Source organism: Corythoichthys intestinalis, chromosome 3 (assembly GCF_030265065.1).
Source record: "Corythoichthys intestinalis isolate RoL2023-P3 chromosome 3, ASM3026506v1, whole genome shotgun sequence".
Lineage (NCBI taxonomy): Eukaryota > Metazoa > Chordata > Actinopteri > Syngnathiformes > Syngnathidae > Corythoichthys > Corythoichthys intestinalis.
This window is the reverse complement of record NC_080397.1, coordinates 9,629,757-9,651,438: the sequence shown is the minus strand read 5'-3', so window position 1 is coordinate 9,651,438 and position 21,682 is coordinate 9,629,757. Positions and strand designations below refer to the sequence as shown.

General features: G+C 38.4%; 1 protein-coding gene across 4 annotated transcripts; it reads right to left on the bottom strand.

Moving 5' to 3' along the window:
• Positions 1–1,691: 1,691 nt before the first annotated feature.
• On the bottom strand, positions 1,692–18,814 carry ido1 (indoleamine 2,3-dioxygenase 1). Of its 4 annotated transcripts, none has more exons than XM_057832273.1 (10): positions 18,676–18,814; positions 13,354–13,449; positions 13,165–13,284; positions 8,273–8,391; positions 8,162–8,176; positions 7,984–8,083; positions 7,775–7,892; positions 7,638–7,713; positions 3,124–3,272; positions 1,692–3,067 (listed from the first exon to the last, which is right to left on the bottom strand). In XM_057832273.1, the coding sequence occupies exons 1-10, from the start codon at positions 18,763–18,765 to the stop codon at positions 2,682–2,684; spliced, it is 1,269 nt and encodes a 422-aa protein (XP_057688256.1). In that variant the 5' UTR covers positions 18,766–18,814; the 3' UTR covers positions 1,692–2,681. The 4 variants fall into 4 exon arrangements, with proteins under 4 accessions (XP_057688256.1, XP_057688257.1, XP_057688258.1 ...); XM_057832274.1 differs by having other exon boundaries at positions 7,638–7,689; XM_057832275.1 differs by lacking the exon at positions 13,165–13,284.
• Between the last annotated feature and the right edge of the window lie 2,868 nt (positions 18,815–21,682).

Here is a 21,682-nt window from a genome sequence, read left to right as displayed (position 1 = left end):
TTTTAGAACATGGTTGGTTGGCAGAGAAGGTTTATTGCAATAAAGTATATTTTGTAAACCAAAAATGAATGTGATATAGGGCATGTAATACTGTTTGCATTATTTTTTTCGAATTATTTGTAATGACCTTAACAAGTCCAAATGAACTACAACCACCCAATATTTGTGTGTCAATGGCAATTAAAGCAATCCAATCCAATACTAAAACACGGTAGGGCACAATACTAATAATCTTTTGCATAACTGGAGTAACTAAATAATGAGTCAACTATAATTTAATCAGCCCTCAGACAAAAAACAAAAATCAAGCACCGAGGATCTATGTATGTACATACCTACCAAATTTCATTGTAATCGATCCTCGAATTACCATCGAGTAGCCATTTTGGTTGTGTCCTCACCATGAGGAAGAACAAGAACAAAAAACAAGAATAAAAAAACAAATTACCTTTTTGAGGCCGCCCCATAAGAACTCTAAATATAGGTATTGGTGTTATTGGCATGAAAAAAATCGGATCGGAAGTAAAAAATAAAAAATCTATCACAGCATCCCTAATAACCAGACAGGTAGTCCCCGGGTTGCGAATGAGTTCCATTCTTACAGCTGGTGACATAACCCAAATTTACGCATAAATCTGACACTTTAGGTACACTTAATACCCCTAAATCTCAAAATAATGATCCAAAAAACATTTATTATATGTCTTATTAGTTACAAAAAAAAAAGTAAAAAATAAGATCCTGTACTTACCAAATGGCGGACGAGACACTGTTACGGCACAAGAAAAAAAATAAAAAGAAGAACAAAATGGCAGCCGAGACTCCGGCGTCGTAAAGCCGAACTCACATAAGTTGGGTATGTAGTAACCTGGGGACACGGGTGCTGGAAGTCACTCACAGCAGGGGGCGCTGAGGATCTTTTTTAGTTTTCGCTATCCAAAAACAGCTGTTTCAGTCCAAATTTTTCGTGCTCACACATTTTCTCCAAACAAGATGTTCACAATGGCAGTACACACGCATGCAAGATGTTTACGTACTACTACTAGGCTACTAAAAAGACAGCGTTCTATTTCACCAACAGTGTGTGTTGGAGTTTTGGAAATAAAAGCCCCTTGTATTATAATGCAAATCCCCGCAGCTAGACATTGCAATGACACACGAACATATTTGAAAACTAAAAGGTCCAATAGGCCTTGGATTAACACACCCTTTTCACAACACTAAAATAAATTGCACACGAATATCCAACAGCGCTCTGCACGGCAGCAGCTAAAAAGCAACAATAAACAATCGCAAACACACTAATTGCATTGTATGGCTACAATGCAAACATGTCTTAACCAATTAAAAAAAAAAAAAAACAAGATGACAATCATCTTCATTTTCTAATTAATTTTTTTTTTTTTTAAAAGTCGCTGCTTTTTGTGCCAAGGCCTCCTCTGTCAACAATTTACTCTTCTGTTCTAATTGTGCCTAATTCAACGTGACCCAGTAGCAAGCAAGGTGTCAGGTGGTGCTATTAACAAACAAACAAAAAAAACTTTTTTAACATATATATTTAATCCCCAAAGTTAACACACTATTGTTTCAATATTTTTATTTATTTATTTTCTTTTAATACGTTCTACTTATTCATTTATTTTTAACAACAACAGCAAAAAAAAAAAAAAAAAAAAAAAAGAATCTACCATAACACTTTTTTTTTCTTCTCAACACCAGGGGGTGCTGCAGCCTCCTCAACACCACACTTCCCGCGCCACCGCGCTACTTGTATATCGTCAATACCATAGTCGGCTATGTATGTACTGTATATAATTGTCCCTATACCAGCAAAACAGGGTGTGATAAATCACCACACAACACAAACATATGGTGCCTAAGAAGACAAACCGTTCTCTTATTTGCTGACATCGATAGTGATAGACGTTCAATCCATTTGAATTAACAGACCTGGTAGTAAATTTTGATATTTTAGTGCCATTGACGGGATGGACGTCCAACCTGAGAAGTCCGAGTTCATATGGATTTGACGTCGATCCCTATCAATTGCAGCAAATAAGTTCATGAAAATGGTTGTTTGTCCATACTTTATGCGATTTCTGATTGGCTGGAAACCAGTTTAGGGTGTGCCTCTCTTCCCGCTCGACCCAAAAGAAGACAAGTGGTACAGAAAGATGGATAAATGGAAATTAATCTCCTGTTTTTAGCCCTTAAGACATAATATGCTTTCAATTTTGCCCTTTTTCTCTTGAGTAAAATTAAATAACAAACATCTTTGGTCCATCTAAACTCCATCTGAACTAAATCTCTAAATAGCTTTGCAAGAGGTTTGGGGTTCAGTAATTACCTATTTTGTAAGTTTTTATGGTATTCAGCCTCATAGATCTGGACAAGACAATGCATTTTTTTGGATTACAGTTCAAATGAGAGGAGCAGTTAGCGGTTGAATTTAATAGAAAGTAACAGCCATGGTTTGAATTATGGTTTGGACTAAATGCGGGGTATCACTCATATGCGGCTGAGGCTTGTTTACAGGCAAAACAAAACTTGAAGGAGGCCAAGCAAAAGGGCCTCCCGCTATTAGGGTGCCAAAAGTCGTCTTTTTAATGGCATATAAAATCATGGGCTGACTAATCACTTGTGATTTACTGCTTGTTTTATGAGACGTCGCTGACAGCGCATCAGCTGTTGTGCTTCATCTCGGGCAGCAGGGTGTCTCTTGTTTGTTTCCTCACAGTTTTTAAGAAGCTCATGATGCCGGTGCCACCCGTGCCCCGTTCCTCCAGCGAGGCGGGCGCGTTGCTGAGCACCGACTCTTCTGCGTCCCGGCTCTGGCTCCGTAGTTGGCGGGCTTTCGCGGCGGGGACGGTGATGAAGCGGGAAACGACGGTAATGTGGTAGCTGCGCAAAGCCAACAGTTTGCCAATACATTCCTGAAAGGCCTCGGTTAGCCGCTCGTTGGCCTGCCGCTGCACAAAAGTCCTCAAAGAGGGTTGCGATGAGATGTCCTGGATGAGTTGTTTGTGAGCGGGTAACATATAGTTCCTCATGGATGTTAGAAAGCCACCTGCACGATCAAGGTGTCTGAAACCAATCCAAAGCTGAATAGTACACTTGTCTTACCGCTTTTGGGTTCGTGTTGAACTCCCAGAAGCTCATCGAAGCAGTGAAGTAGGCTGCTCTGTGCGGCGCTACCTCCAGAATATTCCATCGGTTCTGCCTGGACACCTTCGTAAACCAAACCTTTCGGCATACATGGGTTGTCCTTCCACCTATTGAACATATCTCTTGGTCAGTGGATGGAAAAAGTTATTAAAAGCTATTGACAGCCATCAATGATGGGTAGTAACGCATTACAGTTAATCAGTTACATTTACTTTAGGTTTTTGAGAAAAGTTTACTTTTAAAAGCAGTTTTACCACGCCATACTTTTTATGTTTACTTGAGTAAATTTGTGAAGACAAAATGCTACTCTGCCACTTTGGCCTACACTAGTCGTTACATTTTATTCTCCATTTTAGATTTGACTTTATTTTTGTCAGAGAAGAGCCGACGGCTCTACCATTTTCACAAATGAAACATCGCAACAATAATCAAAGGATTCCTTTATGTCAATGATCTACAGTACAGTAACATGACCACGTGCTAGCTTGCAGTCAGAAGTCCTATGATCACTCCAGCCTGTTCAATCACGTGGCGTCTTATAAGCGCCGTAAAAATTTAACTATTTGACATACAGTCAACATTACTCAAAAGCGCGGATTTGTTCGAACCTTTCTCCCAGTTTTTATTTGGCAGGGATTTGACACCGATAGACTCGTTTTCAATTCATGGTAGGAAATGTTTTTTTCTCTACTAGAGGGCACGCTTGCTCTTCGGAAGGGTAATGTTTCTTTTTTTCTGGTTTGAATTCGATGATTTTTTGGGGGGCCTAATATGATAATGTAGTATGTTATAGTACAGTTCAATAATAACAGTTCATATAAAGTGGGGCAAATAAGTGTTAGTCAACCACCAATTGTGCAAGTTCTCCTACTTGAAAAGATTAGAGAGGCCTGTAATTGTCAACGTGGGTAAATCTCAACAATGAGGGATAGAATGTGGAAAAAACACAACAGCAAATCACATTGTTTGATTTTTAAAGAATTTATTTCCGAATTAGAGTGGAAAATAAGTATTTGGTCACCTACAAACAAGCAAGATTTCTGGCTGTCAAAGAGGTCTAACTTCTTCTAACGAAGTCTAACGAGGTCTAACGAGGCTCCACTCATTACCTGTATTAATGGCACCTGTTTTAACTCATTATCGGTATAAAAGACACCTGTCCACAAATTCAGTCAGTCACACTCCAAACTCCACTATGGCCAAGACCAAAGAGCTGTCAAAGGACACCAAAGACAAAATTGTAGACCTGCACCAGGCTGGGAAGACTGAATTTGCAATAGGTAAAACGCTTGGTGTAAAAAAATCAACCGTGGGAGCAATTATTAGAAAATGGAAGACATACAATACCACTGATAATCTCCCTCGATCTGGGGCTCTATACAAGATCTCACCCCGTGGCGTCAAACACGGGGGGGACCTAGTGAATGACCCACAGAGAGCTGGGACAACAGTAACAAAGCCTACTATCAGTAACACAATGCGCCGCCAGGGACTCAAATCCTGCACTGCCAGACGTGTCCCCCTGCTGAAGAAAGTACACGTCCAGGCCCGTCTGCGGTTCGCTAGGGAGCATTTGGATGATCCAGAAAAGGACTGTGAGAATGTGTTATGGTCAGATGAAACCAAAATAGAACTTTTTGCTAGAAACACAGGTTCTCGTGTTTGAAGGAGAAAGAATACTGAATTGCATCCGAAGAACACCATACCCACTGTGAAGCATGGAGGTTGAAACATCATGCTTTGGGGCTGCTTTTCTGCAAAGGGACCAGGATGACTGATCTGTGTAAAGGAAAGAATGAATGGGGCCATGTATCTAGAGATTTTGAGTGAAAATCTCCTTCCATTAGCAAGGGCATTGAAGATGAGACGTGGCTGGGTCTTTCAGCATGACAATGATCCCAAACACACGGCCTGGAAAACAAAGGAGTGGCTTCGTAAGAAGCATTTCAAGGTCCCGGAGTCTCCAGATCTCAACCCCATAGAAAATCTGTGGAGGGAGTCTGTGTTGCCCAACGACAGCCCCAAAACATCACTGCTCTAGAGGAGATCTGCATGGAGGAATGGGCCGAAATACTAGCAACAGTGCGTGAAAAGCTTGGCCAAATACTTATTTTCCACCATGATTTGCAAATAAAGTCTTTAAAAATCAAACAATGTGATTTTCTGTTTTTTTTCCCACATTCTGTCTGTTATGGTTAAGGTTTATCAATGTTGACAATTACCGGCCTCTCTAATATTTTCAAGTGGGAGAACTTGCACAATTAGTGGTTGACTAAATACTTATTTGTCCCACTGTAGATGATTTTGTGCTGAGAAAAAAAATATACCAGTGTTGAAAAAAATATCACACTGTAAGCAAAGTTACTCAATACTTGAGTATACTTTTCACCGGATACTTTTTTACTTGAGTACATTTTTTGGATAACTACTTTTACTTGAGTAATATTATTTTGAAGTCATGCTACTCTTACTTGAGTACATTCTTTGGCAACTCTACCCACCTCTGACAGCCATAGACGTCAAATTCATTGTGACTGGGAGCGGCGAGCAGTGGTCGAAGTCAAAACGGATTGGACATCTATCATCATCAATAGCAGTGAATGACTGATTGGAAATATACCACGTATACCTTGGTCTCATTTGTTTTGTTTTTTTTAATCACAATAACCTTTGAATGGCATTTGAATGGGGCAGGGTTGCCAGAAACACTTATTTTAAAGGTAATTAATCACTGGTTATTTTTGGGGGGTTAATCAGATAAAATGTCTCAAATACTGTATAAACCACGTGTTGTGCTCTTTACTGTTTTATTACTGTAGACTTTACATTTTAGCTGAAAGTGTTCATCATTAGGAACCTAAAAATATTCAATATAATCAAGCACGGATAAAGGGATTGTTATTACCGTAAACTTGCAGGACAGGATAGTAAAATGAGACGGTGCAAATGGTTAGGTTTACTGTTTATTCATTTTTTTGGGGGGGGGGGGGATAAAAAATGTAGATAAACAAATAATATTTTAAAACATTAAAAGAGAATGTGTACAATTAAGATGCTCAGAAAAAGAGGATTTGGACAATTTTTAGGCCAACAACGTCTAGAGTTGTCGGATATTATCAGGAGGCCGATAAAGGCATTTTAAAATAATATCGGATAATATCGACATCGGTTTTTCAGTATCAGTTCTGGGCCTATATGTTGCCTTCAAAGTGAATGTAGAAGCTCTCTGCCTTTGTACAAGGAATGGTCACAGCTTAGCACAGCATTTATGCTTCTTGACAACTAGATATCTTCAAACTAAGATGCTTGGCATTTGTTATGTGAGCATATTCATTATATATACTGTATTTGTTTTTTTTTCACCTGTCCTGTTCAGTTGCTTTGACACGGAGAATGGGAATCTGAGAGCCCTAATGGTCTGAAAAATTTTAATGAATCACATGGGAGTATGATGTACTCCCATTGTGATTGTTAATTGTGCTTCGTTTATTTTGAGAAAGTAGCGGCAGGAAGGCGCTATGGGGGGACAGAAAGAAAAATAGAAGACAAAGAGACAGAGGAGGAGAAGAATAAACAACAATAAGAAATACATAGAACGCTTATCCTACCTATGAAAATAGTAGTGCTATCGTTAGCTGGTTGTATTTCCCGTGGACACCATGTGTAGGGCCAAGGAGAAATAGAGGGTTGAGTCAAAAAGAGATGTTATTAGGCGGGATGGAGCGTACACAAATCAGCAATGTGACGTTTAGAACTCAGTAATGTGTGAATCTTGTACGTGTGGATATGTTGACATCCTATTCTATGCTGCCTGATCGCTAATGCTGGCACTGACATTCTCTCTATTTGAGTGTGTCACCCAATCATGCATAAATCCCATCAGACATGTAATAGTCCTGTAGATAAGTGGAAATGCTGCGTGGTCTGAGGGCCATGGTTACTCCCCAGTCAATCAGGCAGGGTGAGCCAGCACCACCCATCTCTCCTCCCGCACATCCAGCAAGGGGGCCGCCGCCATCCCCCTCGGACCTAGGGTGGTCACACAGACCATCCGCACCCCCATTAAATGGCCTTCAGGGAAAGGATAAGGGGATGCGCCACCGCCCCCACCACCAGTAATTATCCTTATTAAACCACCCAGTGGGGAATCACAATACAATACAATACAATTAGCCATGATATGTTAAGTCCACGACCGGTATTGGTTTGATATTGTTATCGGATTTTTGGAGTTGGACAATATCGGCATATCGGTTAAAAAGTCCTTATCGGACAACTCTAGTCTAAAAGGTTGTCGATTAATTGTGGCAGCCCTAGAATGCAGGTGTGCACTCCAAATTTATAATGTCTTACTTTCATTTATTTCAAGTATATTCACACTGAAAACAAGGGAATTTAACTAGTTTTAAGGAGGTGTGTTTTTGCAGTGTGTAGACTATCAACAAATGTCACGAAAAAATACATTGCTTTACCCAGACAAAAAGATCCTCATGGTGCCGTAGAAGACCGATGGATCCACATGCACTATATGAGATGAATATAGTTTATCTATATGAAATGAACAGTTGGTTAAATGGCTGAAAAAGTAATGTCAAATTATTGAAGCTACCATGCATTAGTCTGAGACTCTCCGCCATGTTGCTTAGTGAGTAGCTGATGTCTCCTAAGGCTTCAACCACAGCTTCAATATCCCCACTTCTGACACCATTGATCACTTTTGGAATGCTCTGCAACAAAGTCGCAATGCTTTATCAGAATTTTATTGGTTTACACGACAGTAAATGAACAGAAGTATGCCAACACTGACTACATCTTCACCCTCAGAGCAGGAATTGCAGCTCTCTCCACCATTAGAGTGACAATGAAGAAGCCCTTCACGCTTTCACCCCCGGGGATACCAACCACCAGCTCCAAGTTCCTGCATCAAGTGAGTATAGCTTTACTAGTGTATATTAGCTATTGTTTAAACCACGTGAGAATTTAAAGAGCTACTCACTCGATGTCTAAAGGCCTGGAAATGCAAAGATGGGAATGAAGAAACAACAATTATTGATGAGAGTTTTTAAAAGATGCAACAAAGACGCGCTCAGAAGTTCTTTGGCTTCACCCCTCGGGATCCTTCTTGCGCCAGTTCGCCAGCACCGCATCAGCATGGGTGAGAATTGGAGGAAGTCCTAAGCGTTGAGACAGCTCCCAGTAAGGAACAGCCAGAGTGCGTGGCAGCATCTTGGAGAGGAGATTATGCACGGAGAATATGTGTCAGCTTTCTTGTCGCCATAATATACGGTATAAGTCTCTTTTACATTTTCCAGTCAGAGCTGTAACAGACATAGTTATTAGACTGGCTTTTTACGCAGTGTAATGAACCACTGACAAAACTGAGACAATACCCAACGAACCTTGCAATGGGAAACATTGGTTAACATTGCTATGAGGTGCCACATTTATTGTTGCCATTTAAAGCAGAAATACATTGCATATGTCAGTACTAGTCAGAACACAGTGGGATAACCCTTTATAGGGCACTCATTTAAATAGTATGAAAAAAAATTACAGTGTTATTGACAGGGGCGGATCTAGAATAATATTTCCGGAGTGGCGGGAGGGGGGCAGGATCTTTTCGAGGGGTGGCAAATGTTTCACGATGATTCAATACATTATTGACTTTTTAATACATCTCACATTCAGCAAAGTCAGTTCCAATTTACCTAAAGAAATGAAAAATACAATTTAGCTTTTATGTGTATGACAATATTATTGATGAAACATCAGAATTTTTTTCATGAAACGTTTTTGATAAACCAATAAATTATAATAATTGTGCATTTTGATCGAACTACATACATTTGTGCTTAACTAATTGATATACTGATCCACATCGATTAATTGTTAAAATCCATCGTGTCAACATGTAGCAGATGTGCATACAGTAGTATAAAAAGGTATTTGAACTTTGAACTAGGGCTGTCAAACGATTAAAATTTTTAATCGAGTTAATTACAGCTTAAAAATTAATTAATCGTAATTAATCGCAATTAATCGCAATTAATCGCAATTCAAACCATCTATAAAATATGCCATATTTTTCTGTAAATTATATATATATTCTGTAAAATAATTTGTTGGAATGGAAAGATAAGACACAAGATGGATATATACATTCAACATAAGGTACATAAGGACTGTAGTGGGCATTTCACTCTACTGTCATTTAAATCTGTCTATGCTGTCCTCACTCCGAAGCGTCTACTTTTTCCAAAGCTAGACAGCTAGTGAACGACGCCTTAAACATCACACTTCTTCCTTTTTCATCTGATTTATTAATAAAATGGCCTCAAACCATTGTCCTCTTTAGACCGTAGTGAAACTACAAAAAAAAGTACACAAGCATTGCATTAGCAACAACGTTAGCTTAGCACGCTATACAGGTTCACTAAACTTAAACAAAAAGCGTCTCATACAAAAAATATAACATTTCGGTTACTAACATAATATGTACATTCTTTAAAACAACCATACTTACGGACAAATCTTGTCCAAGGATCATATAAGCACAACATTACAACGTAGGCGTCAGCCCGAGACGTCGTGCAGCCATACTGAACTGGCAAGAAAGCAATAAACCATGTCGCAAAGCGACCACAAGAGTTCGCTGTTAGACAGCACAAAAAACCTTGCTGTAAAACTTATCAAAAGGCAGAATACTGTCTGAGCGGGACATGTGCGTTAATTGTGTCAAATATTTTAACGTGATTAATTAAAAAAATTAATTACCGCGCGTTAATGCGATAATTTTGACAGCCCTACTTTGAACCTTTGGAATTTCTCACATTTCTTCATAAAATCGCCATCAAATGTGATCTGATCTTTGTCAAAATCACACAGATGAAAAAAACTGTGTTTGCTTTAACTAAAACCACCCAAACATTTATAGGTTTTCATGTTTTATTGAGGATCGTATGCAATCAGACAGAAGGGGGGGATAAGTAAGAGAACCATCACATTTAATATTATGCCCTCCCACCCCCGCCCTCCCCCTTGGCAGCATAACTTCAACCAGACGCTTCCTATTGCTGCAGATCAGTCTGGCACATCGATCAGGACTAATCTTGGCCCATTCTGGATGTCTGGCATGAATAGTTGTCTTTAGGTCATGCCACAGCATCTCAAAGGAGTTCAAGTCTGGATTTTGACTTGGCCACTCCAGAACATGTATTTTGTTCTTCTGAAACCATTCTGAAGTTGATTTACTTCTGTGTTTTGGATCATTGTCTTGTTGCAGTATCCATCCTCTTTTTAGCTCCAACTGTCTGACAGACGGCCTCAGGTTTTCTTGCAAAACAACCTGATAAACTTTTGAATTGATTCTTCTATTAATGATTGCAAGTTGTCTAGGCCCTGAGGAAGCGAAACAGCCCCAAATCATGATGCCCCCTCTACCATGCTTCACGGTGGGGATGAAGTGTTGATGTTGGTGAGCTGTTCCATTTTTCCTCCACACATGATGTTGTGTGTTACTCCCAAACTATTCAACTTTGGTTTCATCAGTCCACAAAATATTTTGCCAAAACTTCTGTGGTGTGTCCAAGTGCCTTTTAGCGAACATTAAACGAGCAACAATATATATATATTTTTTTTTTACAGCAGTGGTTTCATCCGTGAAAGCCTCCCATGAGCACCATTTTTGGCCGTAGTTTTACATATAGTTGATGTGTGCACAGAGATATTGGACGGTGCCGGTGATTTCTGTAAATCTTTAGCAAACACTCTAGGGGTTCTTTTTCACCTCTCTGAGTATTCTGCGCTGAACTCTTGTCATCATTTTTAGTGGACGGCCACTCTTTGGGAAAGAAGCAACAGTGCCAAACTCTCTCCATTTGTAGACAACTTCTCTGACTGTCAATAGATGAACATCCAAACTGTTAGAGATGGTTTTGTATCCTTTCCCAGCTTTATGCAAGTCAACAGTCCTTGATCGTAGGTCTTCAGACGGCTCTTTTGACCAAGCCATGATGCACATCAGAAAATGCTTCTCATCAGGACAATTCTTACCAGGTGTGTGCCTTATAGTGGGAAGGGCAGCTTTAAACCACTCATCAGTGATTGGGCACACACTTGACTTAAATTGTTTGGTAAAAATTGGTTTCAATTGCTCTTTAAGTCTCCTTAGGCAGATGGGTCACTTACTTATTTTTCCCCCTTCTGTCATTGTTTGCATGCTACCCTCATTAAAATATTAAAACCTACAAATGTTTGGCTCGTTTCAGTTAAAGCAGACACTGTTTTTATATCTGTGTGATTTTGACAAAGATCAGATTAAATTTGATGGTGATTTTATGCAAAAATGTGAGAAATTCCAAAAGGTTCAGATACTTTTTCATACCACTGTTCAGTGACATTTACAAACTGATAGAGAAACATAGGTCCATAAAATATTTCTTAATATTATTATAAGGATCCTCACTGACACCACTACTTAATTGATGGCAGTAAATGTCAAATTGAACGCAAAGTTTTTTGGGGTTTTTTTCCATTGGTGCTAACTGGTGTGGCAACAGTGATGTCAAGCCTTTCTTTTTGGTGGCAGTTGCCCTCCCATGCCACCCTGGTGAATCCGCTCCTGGTCATTGAGGGCCATAGCCAAAGTGTATTTTCTGTCTTTTCCGCCAGTTGGATAAATCTCCTACAGAAGGAGGTTATATATCCGGTTTTGTATGTTTGCGTTCAAGATAACTGAAGAACGGAAAAAGGGATTGTTATCAAACTTGCAGGGTGTTTGTCATATGAAACGGAACAGGTGATTAAATTTTGCAGAAAGGATGTCAAAGGTCACCAAGGTCAAATGAGGAATTAATTTGCAGAGTAGGTGAGATGATGAGAAGAGTAATTTTGATGATGACACTCTACCAAATTTGGCGATGCTTTGAATTTGGCTGCTCAGGCATAATCTGTGCTTTCAGAAATTCTCCTCTTGTTTTGTTTTTATTAACTTTTTATTAATTTATCTATTCTTTTAAAAATATGGATTATTTAAAAAATATAATTATATTTAAACCTGACATTCAGATATGTTAACATCACATTTTGGATCATGTAGGCCAAACTTGTATACCAACCAGACGTTAATATTATGACCCCAAATGTGATGTCCATATATGTAGATGTCAGGTCTACTGTATATGCGCTTGAGGTTTTGATTTTTGCTTATTTGTTTGATTTTTAATTAACAAAAATAGTTAATTGCCTCATGAAGGGTAATCAAAATAAGGGTACAGGAACACATGTTAGAAGAAATTATTATTATGTGCACATTGGAAGTAACTATGAAGCATAAGGAGAGTTTGCAAACACGATATGTTTTGAAGGTACTACATAATATTGGTCTCTTTGCACGGATGTTATTTTTATGCATTATTAATTCATTGACTGCCATTTATAGCAATAGACGTCCAATCCAATCCATTTTATCTGGAAGAGGCTGGCTCCAAAATTTACAATTATTAGGGGTTTTTTTGTTTTTATTTTTTGTTTTGCTATTGTCAGATTAAATCAGGTTTATTTACTATATATTTCCCTTTACAAAAAGAGACCGTCAAAGTGTTTGTATAATCTTTATATTATTTTTTTTTAATAATCACCTATGAATGTATAAAATGTTTTCTGCCAAACACTGGGAATTTGCTGGGGAAATTGGGAAAAGGAAAACAAAAAAAGCAACTACAACAACAAAAAACTCTGCCTATGGCCCCCAATAACACGCTAAAGCACATTATTTGAATTTCTCAGTGTTTCAGTGAGAGCTAAAATGTTACCTCACACTGCCCTGACATACCCTAGTCTTTCCTGTCCTCCCTCTTCACATAGTATCAGTTACTTAGTGATTTACTGAATCCGCACAAAATTTGCTGATATCAGGCATATTTCCAGGGGATCTTGGTCAGTTTGTGAAATCTAAACAAACCAGTAAAATTAGCCCTCCTATTTTCAATAGATACATACCTTCACTGGGTCGTTATCACCCTCCTGCCAAACATATCCCATTGTCATGACACCGAGTGCCAGGTGGGCTAGTCGCAGTTCTCGATGCCTCTTCAGAAACTCAACACTCAGATTAGGCATCTGATCAGAAGGTAAAACCAAGCTGAGCAATGGCTTCATTACCTTAGTGACACAGTAAAGCCCACTCACCTTATTTATATGTGAGCGCAATTCATGTGTGAGCACAAGCTCTGGAACTCGATAGGCAATATCCATCCATGGTGTGTAATAAGGTGGAAGATCTTGCTTTGGATATGAATGGGGAGAAATGGACTTTGTTACCACATGGTGTGAATGATTATGTTTCAGTGGCATTGACAACGATAGACGATCGCTGCCAGCCTTCCGAGTTCATATGGGTTGAAAGTTTATCATCTTCAGTTTCAATCAGTGAGTTAATAAAGACCAGATAATGAACCAGTTAAAAGCCATCTGGAATATAGTAGTATTGATTTAATGGAGCCTTATCTTTATCCTTATCTTATGTTTAAATAATGGATATGTAGTGTAACAATACGTAGACATACAGTGGGGCAAATAACTATTTATTCAACCACTAATTGTGCAAGTTCTCCCACTTGAAAATATTAGAGAGGCCTGTAATTGTCAACATGGGTAAACCTCAACCATGAGAGACAGAATGTGTGTGTGTGTGGGGGGGGGGGGGGGGGGGTGGCAGAAAATCACATTGTTTGATTTTTAAAGAATGTATTTGCAAATCATGGTGGAAAATAAGTATTTGGTAAATACTAAAAGTTCATCTCAATAATTTGTTATGTACATTTTGTTGGCAATAACCGAGGCCATACGTTATCTGTAACTCTTCACAAGCTTTTCACACACTGTTGCTGGTATTTTGGCCCATTCCTCCATGCAGATCTCCTCTAGAGCAGTGATGTTTTGGGGCTGTCGTTCTTTCAATTCCCTCCACAGATTTTCTATGGGGTTGAGATCTGGAGACTGGCTAGGCCACTCCAGGACCTTGAAATGCTTCTTACGAAGCCACTCCTTTGTTGCCGTGGCTGTGTGTTTGGGATCACTGTCATGCTGAAAGACCCAGCCATGTCACATCTTCAATGCCCTTGCTGATGGAAGGAGATGGAAGGAGATTTTCACTCAAAATCCCTCGATACATGGCCTCATTCATTCTTTCCTTTAGACAGATCAGTCGTCCTGGTCCCTTTGCAGAAAAACAGCCCCAAAGCATGATGTTTCAACCCCATGCTTCACAATGGGTATGGTGTTCTTCGGATGTAATTCAGTATTCTTTCTCCATAACACATTCTCCCAGTCCTCTTCTGGATCATCCAAATGCTCTCTAGCAAAACGCAGACGGACCTGGACGTGTACTGGCTTCAGCAGGGGGACACATCTGGCAGTGCAGGATTTGAGTCCCTGGCGGCGCAATGTGTTACTGTGGTCCCAGCTCTCTGTAGGTCATTCACTAGGTCCCCCCCGTGAGGTTCTGGGATTTTTGCCCACTGTTCTTATTATCATTTTGACGCCACGGGGTGAGATCTTGCATGAAGCCCCAGATTGAGGGAGATTATCAGTGGTCTTGTATGTCTTCCATTTTCCAATAATTGCTCCCACAGTTGATTTCTTTACACCAAGCGTTTTACCTATTGCAGATTCAGTCTTCCCAGGCTGGTGCGGGTCTACAATTTTGTCTCTGGTGTCCTTCGACAGCTCTTTGGTCTTGGCCATAGTGGAGTTTGGAGTGTGACTGACTGAGATTGTGGACAGGTGTCTTTTATACCGATAATGAGTTAAAACAGGTGCCATTAATACATTAGTGGAGCCTCGTTAGACCTGGTTAGAACTCGTTGGAAGAACTTAGACCTCTATGACAGCCAGAAATCTTGCTTGTTTGTAGGTGACCAAATACTAATTTTCCACTCTAATTTGGAAATAATTTTTTTTTAAATCAAATAATGAGATGTTCTGTTGTGTTCTTCATTCTGTCTCTCATGGTTGAGGTTTACCCATGTTGACATTACAGGTCTCTCTAATCATTTCAAGTAGGAGAACTTGACTAACTTGAACTTGACTAAATACTTATTTGCCCCACTGTATAAATCAGATATTAACCAGAGGTAACAAAATTGTTCCAAAAGGAAAGTTTTTGGGGGGGAACTTGCAAATCAACAATATAAATTGGAAAAAGGCTTGGCTGTTGCGCATTAAATACTGTATCGTTAGTAAAATGAAGGTGGTACATTTGAATATTTGAAGAATATTTGAATTATAATGAAGATATATCCAACTTATTTTTTTCTGGCTAAATTTCTTGATATTAACCCTCCTGTTACGTCATTCGGTCAAATTGACCCGTTTTAAATTTTAACACATCTTCAACTGTGGAATTGCTATTTGTGATGGTTTTTTTTGTTTTTTGTTTTTTTCCGATATTTACTCACGGAGGTCAAATTGACCTGTTTTTTTCCTCTATTATAAATAGTTTAGTTTTTTTACAGGGAAGTTATTAGTGGGGTTATTTTACATTAGAATATTTTCTTATAGAGGAGAAATTGACCCATCTTTTTGTCGAAAATAGGTATTTTGGGGTATAAAAATGTTTTGCTAGTCTTAATGAGGGTTAGGGTTTTAGTGTTTACAATTACAATAAAAGTTTTTAAAATTCAGTTTCTGACTTGTTTAACTCTCGTTGCCACTGACGGCAATAGACGTCCGAACCATTTTGACATGGAGGGGGCGAATGACCGAATGTTCATCGCCGTCAATGGCAGCCAAGGATTATGACCTTAATTTTTGAATAATTTTACCAAACGCACATTCCTTGGGTCAAACTGACTCAGCAAAACTTGAGTAACACAATGATGTGTGCCCTTTCTGAGGAAATGAAATGGAACCTTTTACGCATTTATTTTCTGAATTCATGAAAATTTCAGCCTGTTCTTATGCCTATTTTGTACATGGTTTAAATGGCCTCTGTAACTTGAATTTAATAAACAATATTTGTTGCTATTCTAACACTAGTGACAATAATTTTGAATATATATATTTTTTGATGTTTTATGCTAAGTTTAAAAACACGTCCAATTTTTGCATTTTTTAAAATCAGAATTTGAGTATACACTGAAATCAGTAAAACTAATTAGCAATAAAATAAAGCAGAAATCTGATGAGAATTTATTGTTTTTTTCTCTGAAGCCTTTGGTTTTAAAACATCATAACATACTGTATTTTCATGTTATACTGTGTTTATTATTATCATTTTGATTATTGTCTATTATTTTGTATTGATGCTATTGTTTTGTATTGGATATACAGTGACCTCTCACTACTTCGCGCTTCAAACTTTGCACCCTCATTTTTTTTTTTTTTTTCAATTAAAATAAAAAATACAGATGAGCTGTCCCGACCCATCTCACTCTCGCTCCCTACCTCCCTCTTCCTGCTCTTTGTTCGTCAGCCCGTGCACTGGAGATGCTTATTAAAGTTAACAATGTTGACAGATGTTTGGGTTTGTTCTTGCCACAGCCACGGACTTCAACGCGCTGCATGTGTCAATCATCTTTAACATGCTAAAATAGTTGCTGTGGCAACTCATTGTGCGTAAGGGAGCAGTTTGAGTGGACTCACTCAATGAAGCGTTTAATAAAGCCAAGCATTTTTCTACTATAGTACTTTATTCTTCTTTAAAAATAATTCAGTGGGACAGTAACATGTTTAAAACAGATGTTATATATTACATTTGAAGTGCTTAAAAAACATTTTTTTAAATATATATATGGCGGAAAACACAAACAAGGCTGAAAAAGCAGTATCTGCTTCCCCCCCCCCCCCCCCCCCCCTTTAAAATAAACTGCTATATTTTAAGCCGAAAGAACTGTTGTGATTGATAGAGCAAAATGTTTATATGCTGCCGTAGCAGATTCATGGCGCATTAAGCACTGAATTATTTTTAATTTGTCCGTTTTACCCTGGAAACACCCGTTTACAGACGTCGCGCAACCGCTTTTGTTTCAACCCAGCCATAAAAAGAATTATGAATATTTAATATTCAAAATGTCTGTCATTTTACCTTAGAATCATTAATCAATGTCTACTATTAAAACGACTTTTAAAAATTCTCGCATATTTTAAACTTTTTTTTTATTTTTAAATACATCACAATGAAAAAAATGGTGTCTGTAAATAATTCACTGATATCTACCTCATAACTATAGCTTAAGTGTATTTTTTTGTTACCGTCGTATTGTCCGCAATATGTTAGAAAATAAATAATCGATCCAAGCAAAGAGAAATTGAAAAACAACATTTAAAAGGGTTAGTATATGAAAAAGAATATCTCGACCACTCCTTGATGTCTGCGATTTCTGCATTGTGACCCTTGTTATATTACCATGTTTCACCCATAAAATCCCCCAAAAATCCGGCTGTGGCCATTCACAGCTGTGCCTTGACACCTGGTGATACATGCTACATGGAGATTTTGGATCAAAACAAGGTAAGTACACGATAATATCTCGTTAAAATCATGGCGTCTTTAATTATGCTCTTTCATGATCTCACTTCCAGTTAGGGTTTCGCTGTTTAATTTTTTCTTTTTTTTTTTAATGCCCTCCTGTTCAAAATTTTTCTTCACCCCAAAAATTGATATTTTAAGCTTTCCAATGATGTATCACACATGCATACTGGACAATTTTGAAATTTGGCCAAATTGGGGAGTGTCAGAGCAGAACTTCAAGTCACCTGAGTGTTTTCCGCCATATATATTTTTAAAAATTTTTATGCGAAGTTTAAAAACACCTCCAATTTTTTGCATTTTTTGAATCAGAATTGGTGTATACACTGAATCAATAAAACTAATCAGCATTAAAGTAAAGCAGTAAATTGATCAAAATTTATTGTTTTTTTTCCCTTAAGCCTTTGGTTAAAAAAAAAATCATAACATATTTTCATGTTAAACTGTGTTGATTATTATTTTAATTGTTGTCTATTAATTTGTATTGATGCTATTGTTTTTTTTGTAGATATATGCATGTCCGTCAATTTATCAAATGTGGTTATGAAGTCGATGTTTGTAAATGTGTAAGTTTAAACTGTTAATCATTAAAAAAATGAAAGAAAAAAAAGATCAGACGGGGGAAAACTCAGTCACTCACTTTTTGTATAAAAAAAAAAGGTTGATCTAAAGGGGATTTTGTAAACAGTTTGTCTTTTGGAATAAAGTTCAAGGCAGAGCAAACAGCTACAATGCCAAAATCCAGTTTTCAACTCAGTTCAATTTGTCCCAGTCAATACCACTAGCCACGAGTTCTTTTTTTTTTTTTTTTTTTACCTCCTACAAGCACAATTTAGCGTCTCATCTAACAGAAAATTTGCTCTAAATGCAGTCTGACTCAAATCTCATTTGATATCTTCCAGACACCTTTTGCTTACAATCAGCAATTTCTTTGAGGCTATTTGCACACAATGCAGAATGCCAATGTACTGTAAACCTACCAGAGGCTCTGGTAGAATGAAGCCCAGTTCCTCAGAGACATGGTACGCATCCAGAGAGAAAGCAGCTGCGGAATCTTTACAAGCAGCCATTGACAAACAGAGACAGTAAGAGTCGCGCAGCAATCCGAACGCCTCGCAAGACCTCCGCCTGTGTGGACGGACTCCAGCACAGAGTTCACTTGAGCGTTAAGGCCCGATGTCAATAATTACACAACGGCAAGCGTGAAGGAGACCCTTACGTTGCACAATGACACATAAAGCGTGGAAAATCAGTGCACACGCTTCACTTTGTGAATATTTAAGTGGAGATTTCCACAGGCATCAACCATGAGAGATAAATTGCCGCACCGCAACGCAATATTTACGCCAACGTGTACTGAATCATAGTGCATTACTTCTGTAACCGGGCCCAACACGATGTCATCTGCCACTTTTATGTTACATGCTGATTTATTTTTACAAGTAGAGGCAGTATGTAAGCTTCTTTCTTTAGCTTTTTACAACATTTTTCTCCCAAGATTTTCTCCCTCAACATGGAGTTACTCATTATTTCTCCCAAATGTGATGTTTTTTGTTTTTTTAAATTGTGCTGTTGTCATTGTGGGTCATTACAAGGGGTAATTTGTACCATTTTTACTGGTCCGAGCGACAAATAATAGCCAGGAAGAACATGTCCAGTAAATGATTTTCTATTAGATGACAGAAACTGTATTGATGTTATTATCGGTAAACAGCAGAAGGGTGAATCACTGAGTAAATGACTAATGTTGAACAATTCCTCAAGGCAAAACATGTAAAGCTCAACATTGTAGGGATATAAGTGATAAAAAGGAAAAAACAATGATGACAAGAGGTCATTGTGAAGAACATGTCATGGTTTGTGTTAGGTTGATTCTTGTTTATGCCTTAGGCCTTGTTCAGACTGGCAGCCAAAGTCCGATTTTTAGCTAATCCAGATTGAAACTAAATGGCTCTTTTGGAGTCTGAACAGTCACGGAGTACAGAAATCCGATTTTTCCAAATGCATATAAAGCACATACGGGATGAGGTGGTTTCATATCTGATATGGACAAGATGCTTCTCTTGCAGTCTGAACGACTCAGATAGGTTTTGACTAACCGTGACGTCGATCTACTCTGCGTGACGCCTTCGTTGCCACAGCAACATGTCATATAATGTAGCCCAGTCTGAACAGATCCAGATCTAGTGATGTAAGAATATGTGCCAAGCCTTCGAAGTATGTGTCGAATAATGAAGGGACGTTTCCGCGAAGTGCGTGCCGAGACTCGCTTCATATAGGGGAGGTGTCGAAAATGATGACGTCCGAAGCCTCGCTGCCCAGCTGTATCAGGTGATTCACGGTTCGGTGCAAGTTCAGTACGACAGGAAAAACAAAAAATGGCTTTTTTTCCTCAAAGCACTTGAAAGTTAAAGTTTGTACACCATTACACTCTCTTATAGGGGAAATAAAAAATAAATAAATAAAAAGTGTGATCTATGTTGTTTTTATTTTTGAATGAACGAATGTAAACATCAGTTCAGTTCAATCAGGTATTATAAACATATTTGATGAGAAAGATTTTACATAATGTATATGGTAATAACATGTAGAACATGAAATATACAGGACTGTCTCATAAAATTAGAATACACAATATTCTAATTTCCTGAGACAGTCCAGTAAAAGGTCAACGTCATTTCATAAATCAACTCATTGGCTGCCATCAACAGCGCTAGATGTCCAATCCACTTTGAATAGCGTACCGTATGTAACACGTTTGTGCATTAATATTAATGACGTTAGCAACTGTTGCTGTTAAATCTCGACTACCTGTAGGCATGAACAGGCTTACTCCAAAAAGACCAAGGGCAAACATGGCTAATTTATTTAAATATCTGTATTTTAGAAAAATAGGCCAATATGACTGTTGTGATATATAAATAAACTGTTTTTTTGTTTGTTTGTTTTTTGGAGGTCGTTCATTGTCAGACAAGCAGCATGGCAAAACGCCACGCTAAAAAATTAGTAAAAATATCAAAATGGCTTACCTCTTCGGACAGGCAATGGATCAGGAGTGTCAATCTGTAGGACCTTGGCCCCCAACAAAATGTTTACTGCATATGAAGGTGAATGGCTTCACCTTGCTGGCATTAAACTGGTCTTTTGGATGTCCGCGCAAGTTGATCCATTGTTCACATTTTTCCCAGTTTTTTGCTTCGGGAAACGTGTGAAGAAAACATCCTTAATATATGGACGGTCGTAATGTAGTTTCTACAAGTTCCATAGCAGCAGCATTTACTCTGCATGTTCTTTTTTGAAAGATTACCGGCAGAAAATAAGCAGTACTGGCGGTACTGGCAGTATTGGTTGTATGTGAGCGTGTTTCTATGTTGACCCCCTTCCGGTTTACAATGGTGACGTCACGCAGCCTTGCGGTCAAAAAATAGCATTCGTGCGGTCCGCTATTGGAAAGGCAGCCCCTCACAGTCAGAATGTACTGGACTTCTATCACCGTCAATGGCACTGAAAAGTGATCATTCAATGTCAGACATCCCAATGCAAATTGATTTGATGTCAATGGCAGTTAACGTGTTAATAAAAATCTGACATTTTAAAGCAAACCAATGAGTTGACACTGTTTATAATTTAGCGATGTTTGTTATTACCAATAACAGCATTGGTGCGGGAAAGTTGCATAATTTGAAGGCCATTTTTTTAACCGCGTATGGGTAGAGCAGAACATAGGTCTGAAGATAACTAAAGTGTCAGCCTCATCTGGTGGTGTGGGCAGAACATTACAGCAGCCAAGTCGAATGACAGTTTTAATCCATACATTTGCACAAGGGCATAGGTTTGCATAGGGACAGTAGGGACATATCACTACCAACTTCAGGATGGTCAAATTGTCCCCACCAACTTTTAAGCAACCTTATTTGCATTATTTAATTAGTTCAGTTATGTAGGTAATTTAGATTTTCTTCTCATATGTTGTAATGATAGAATTGA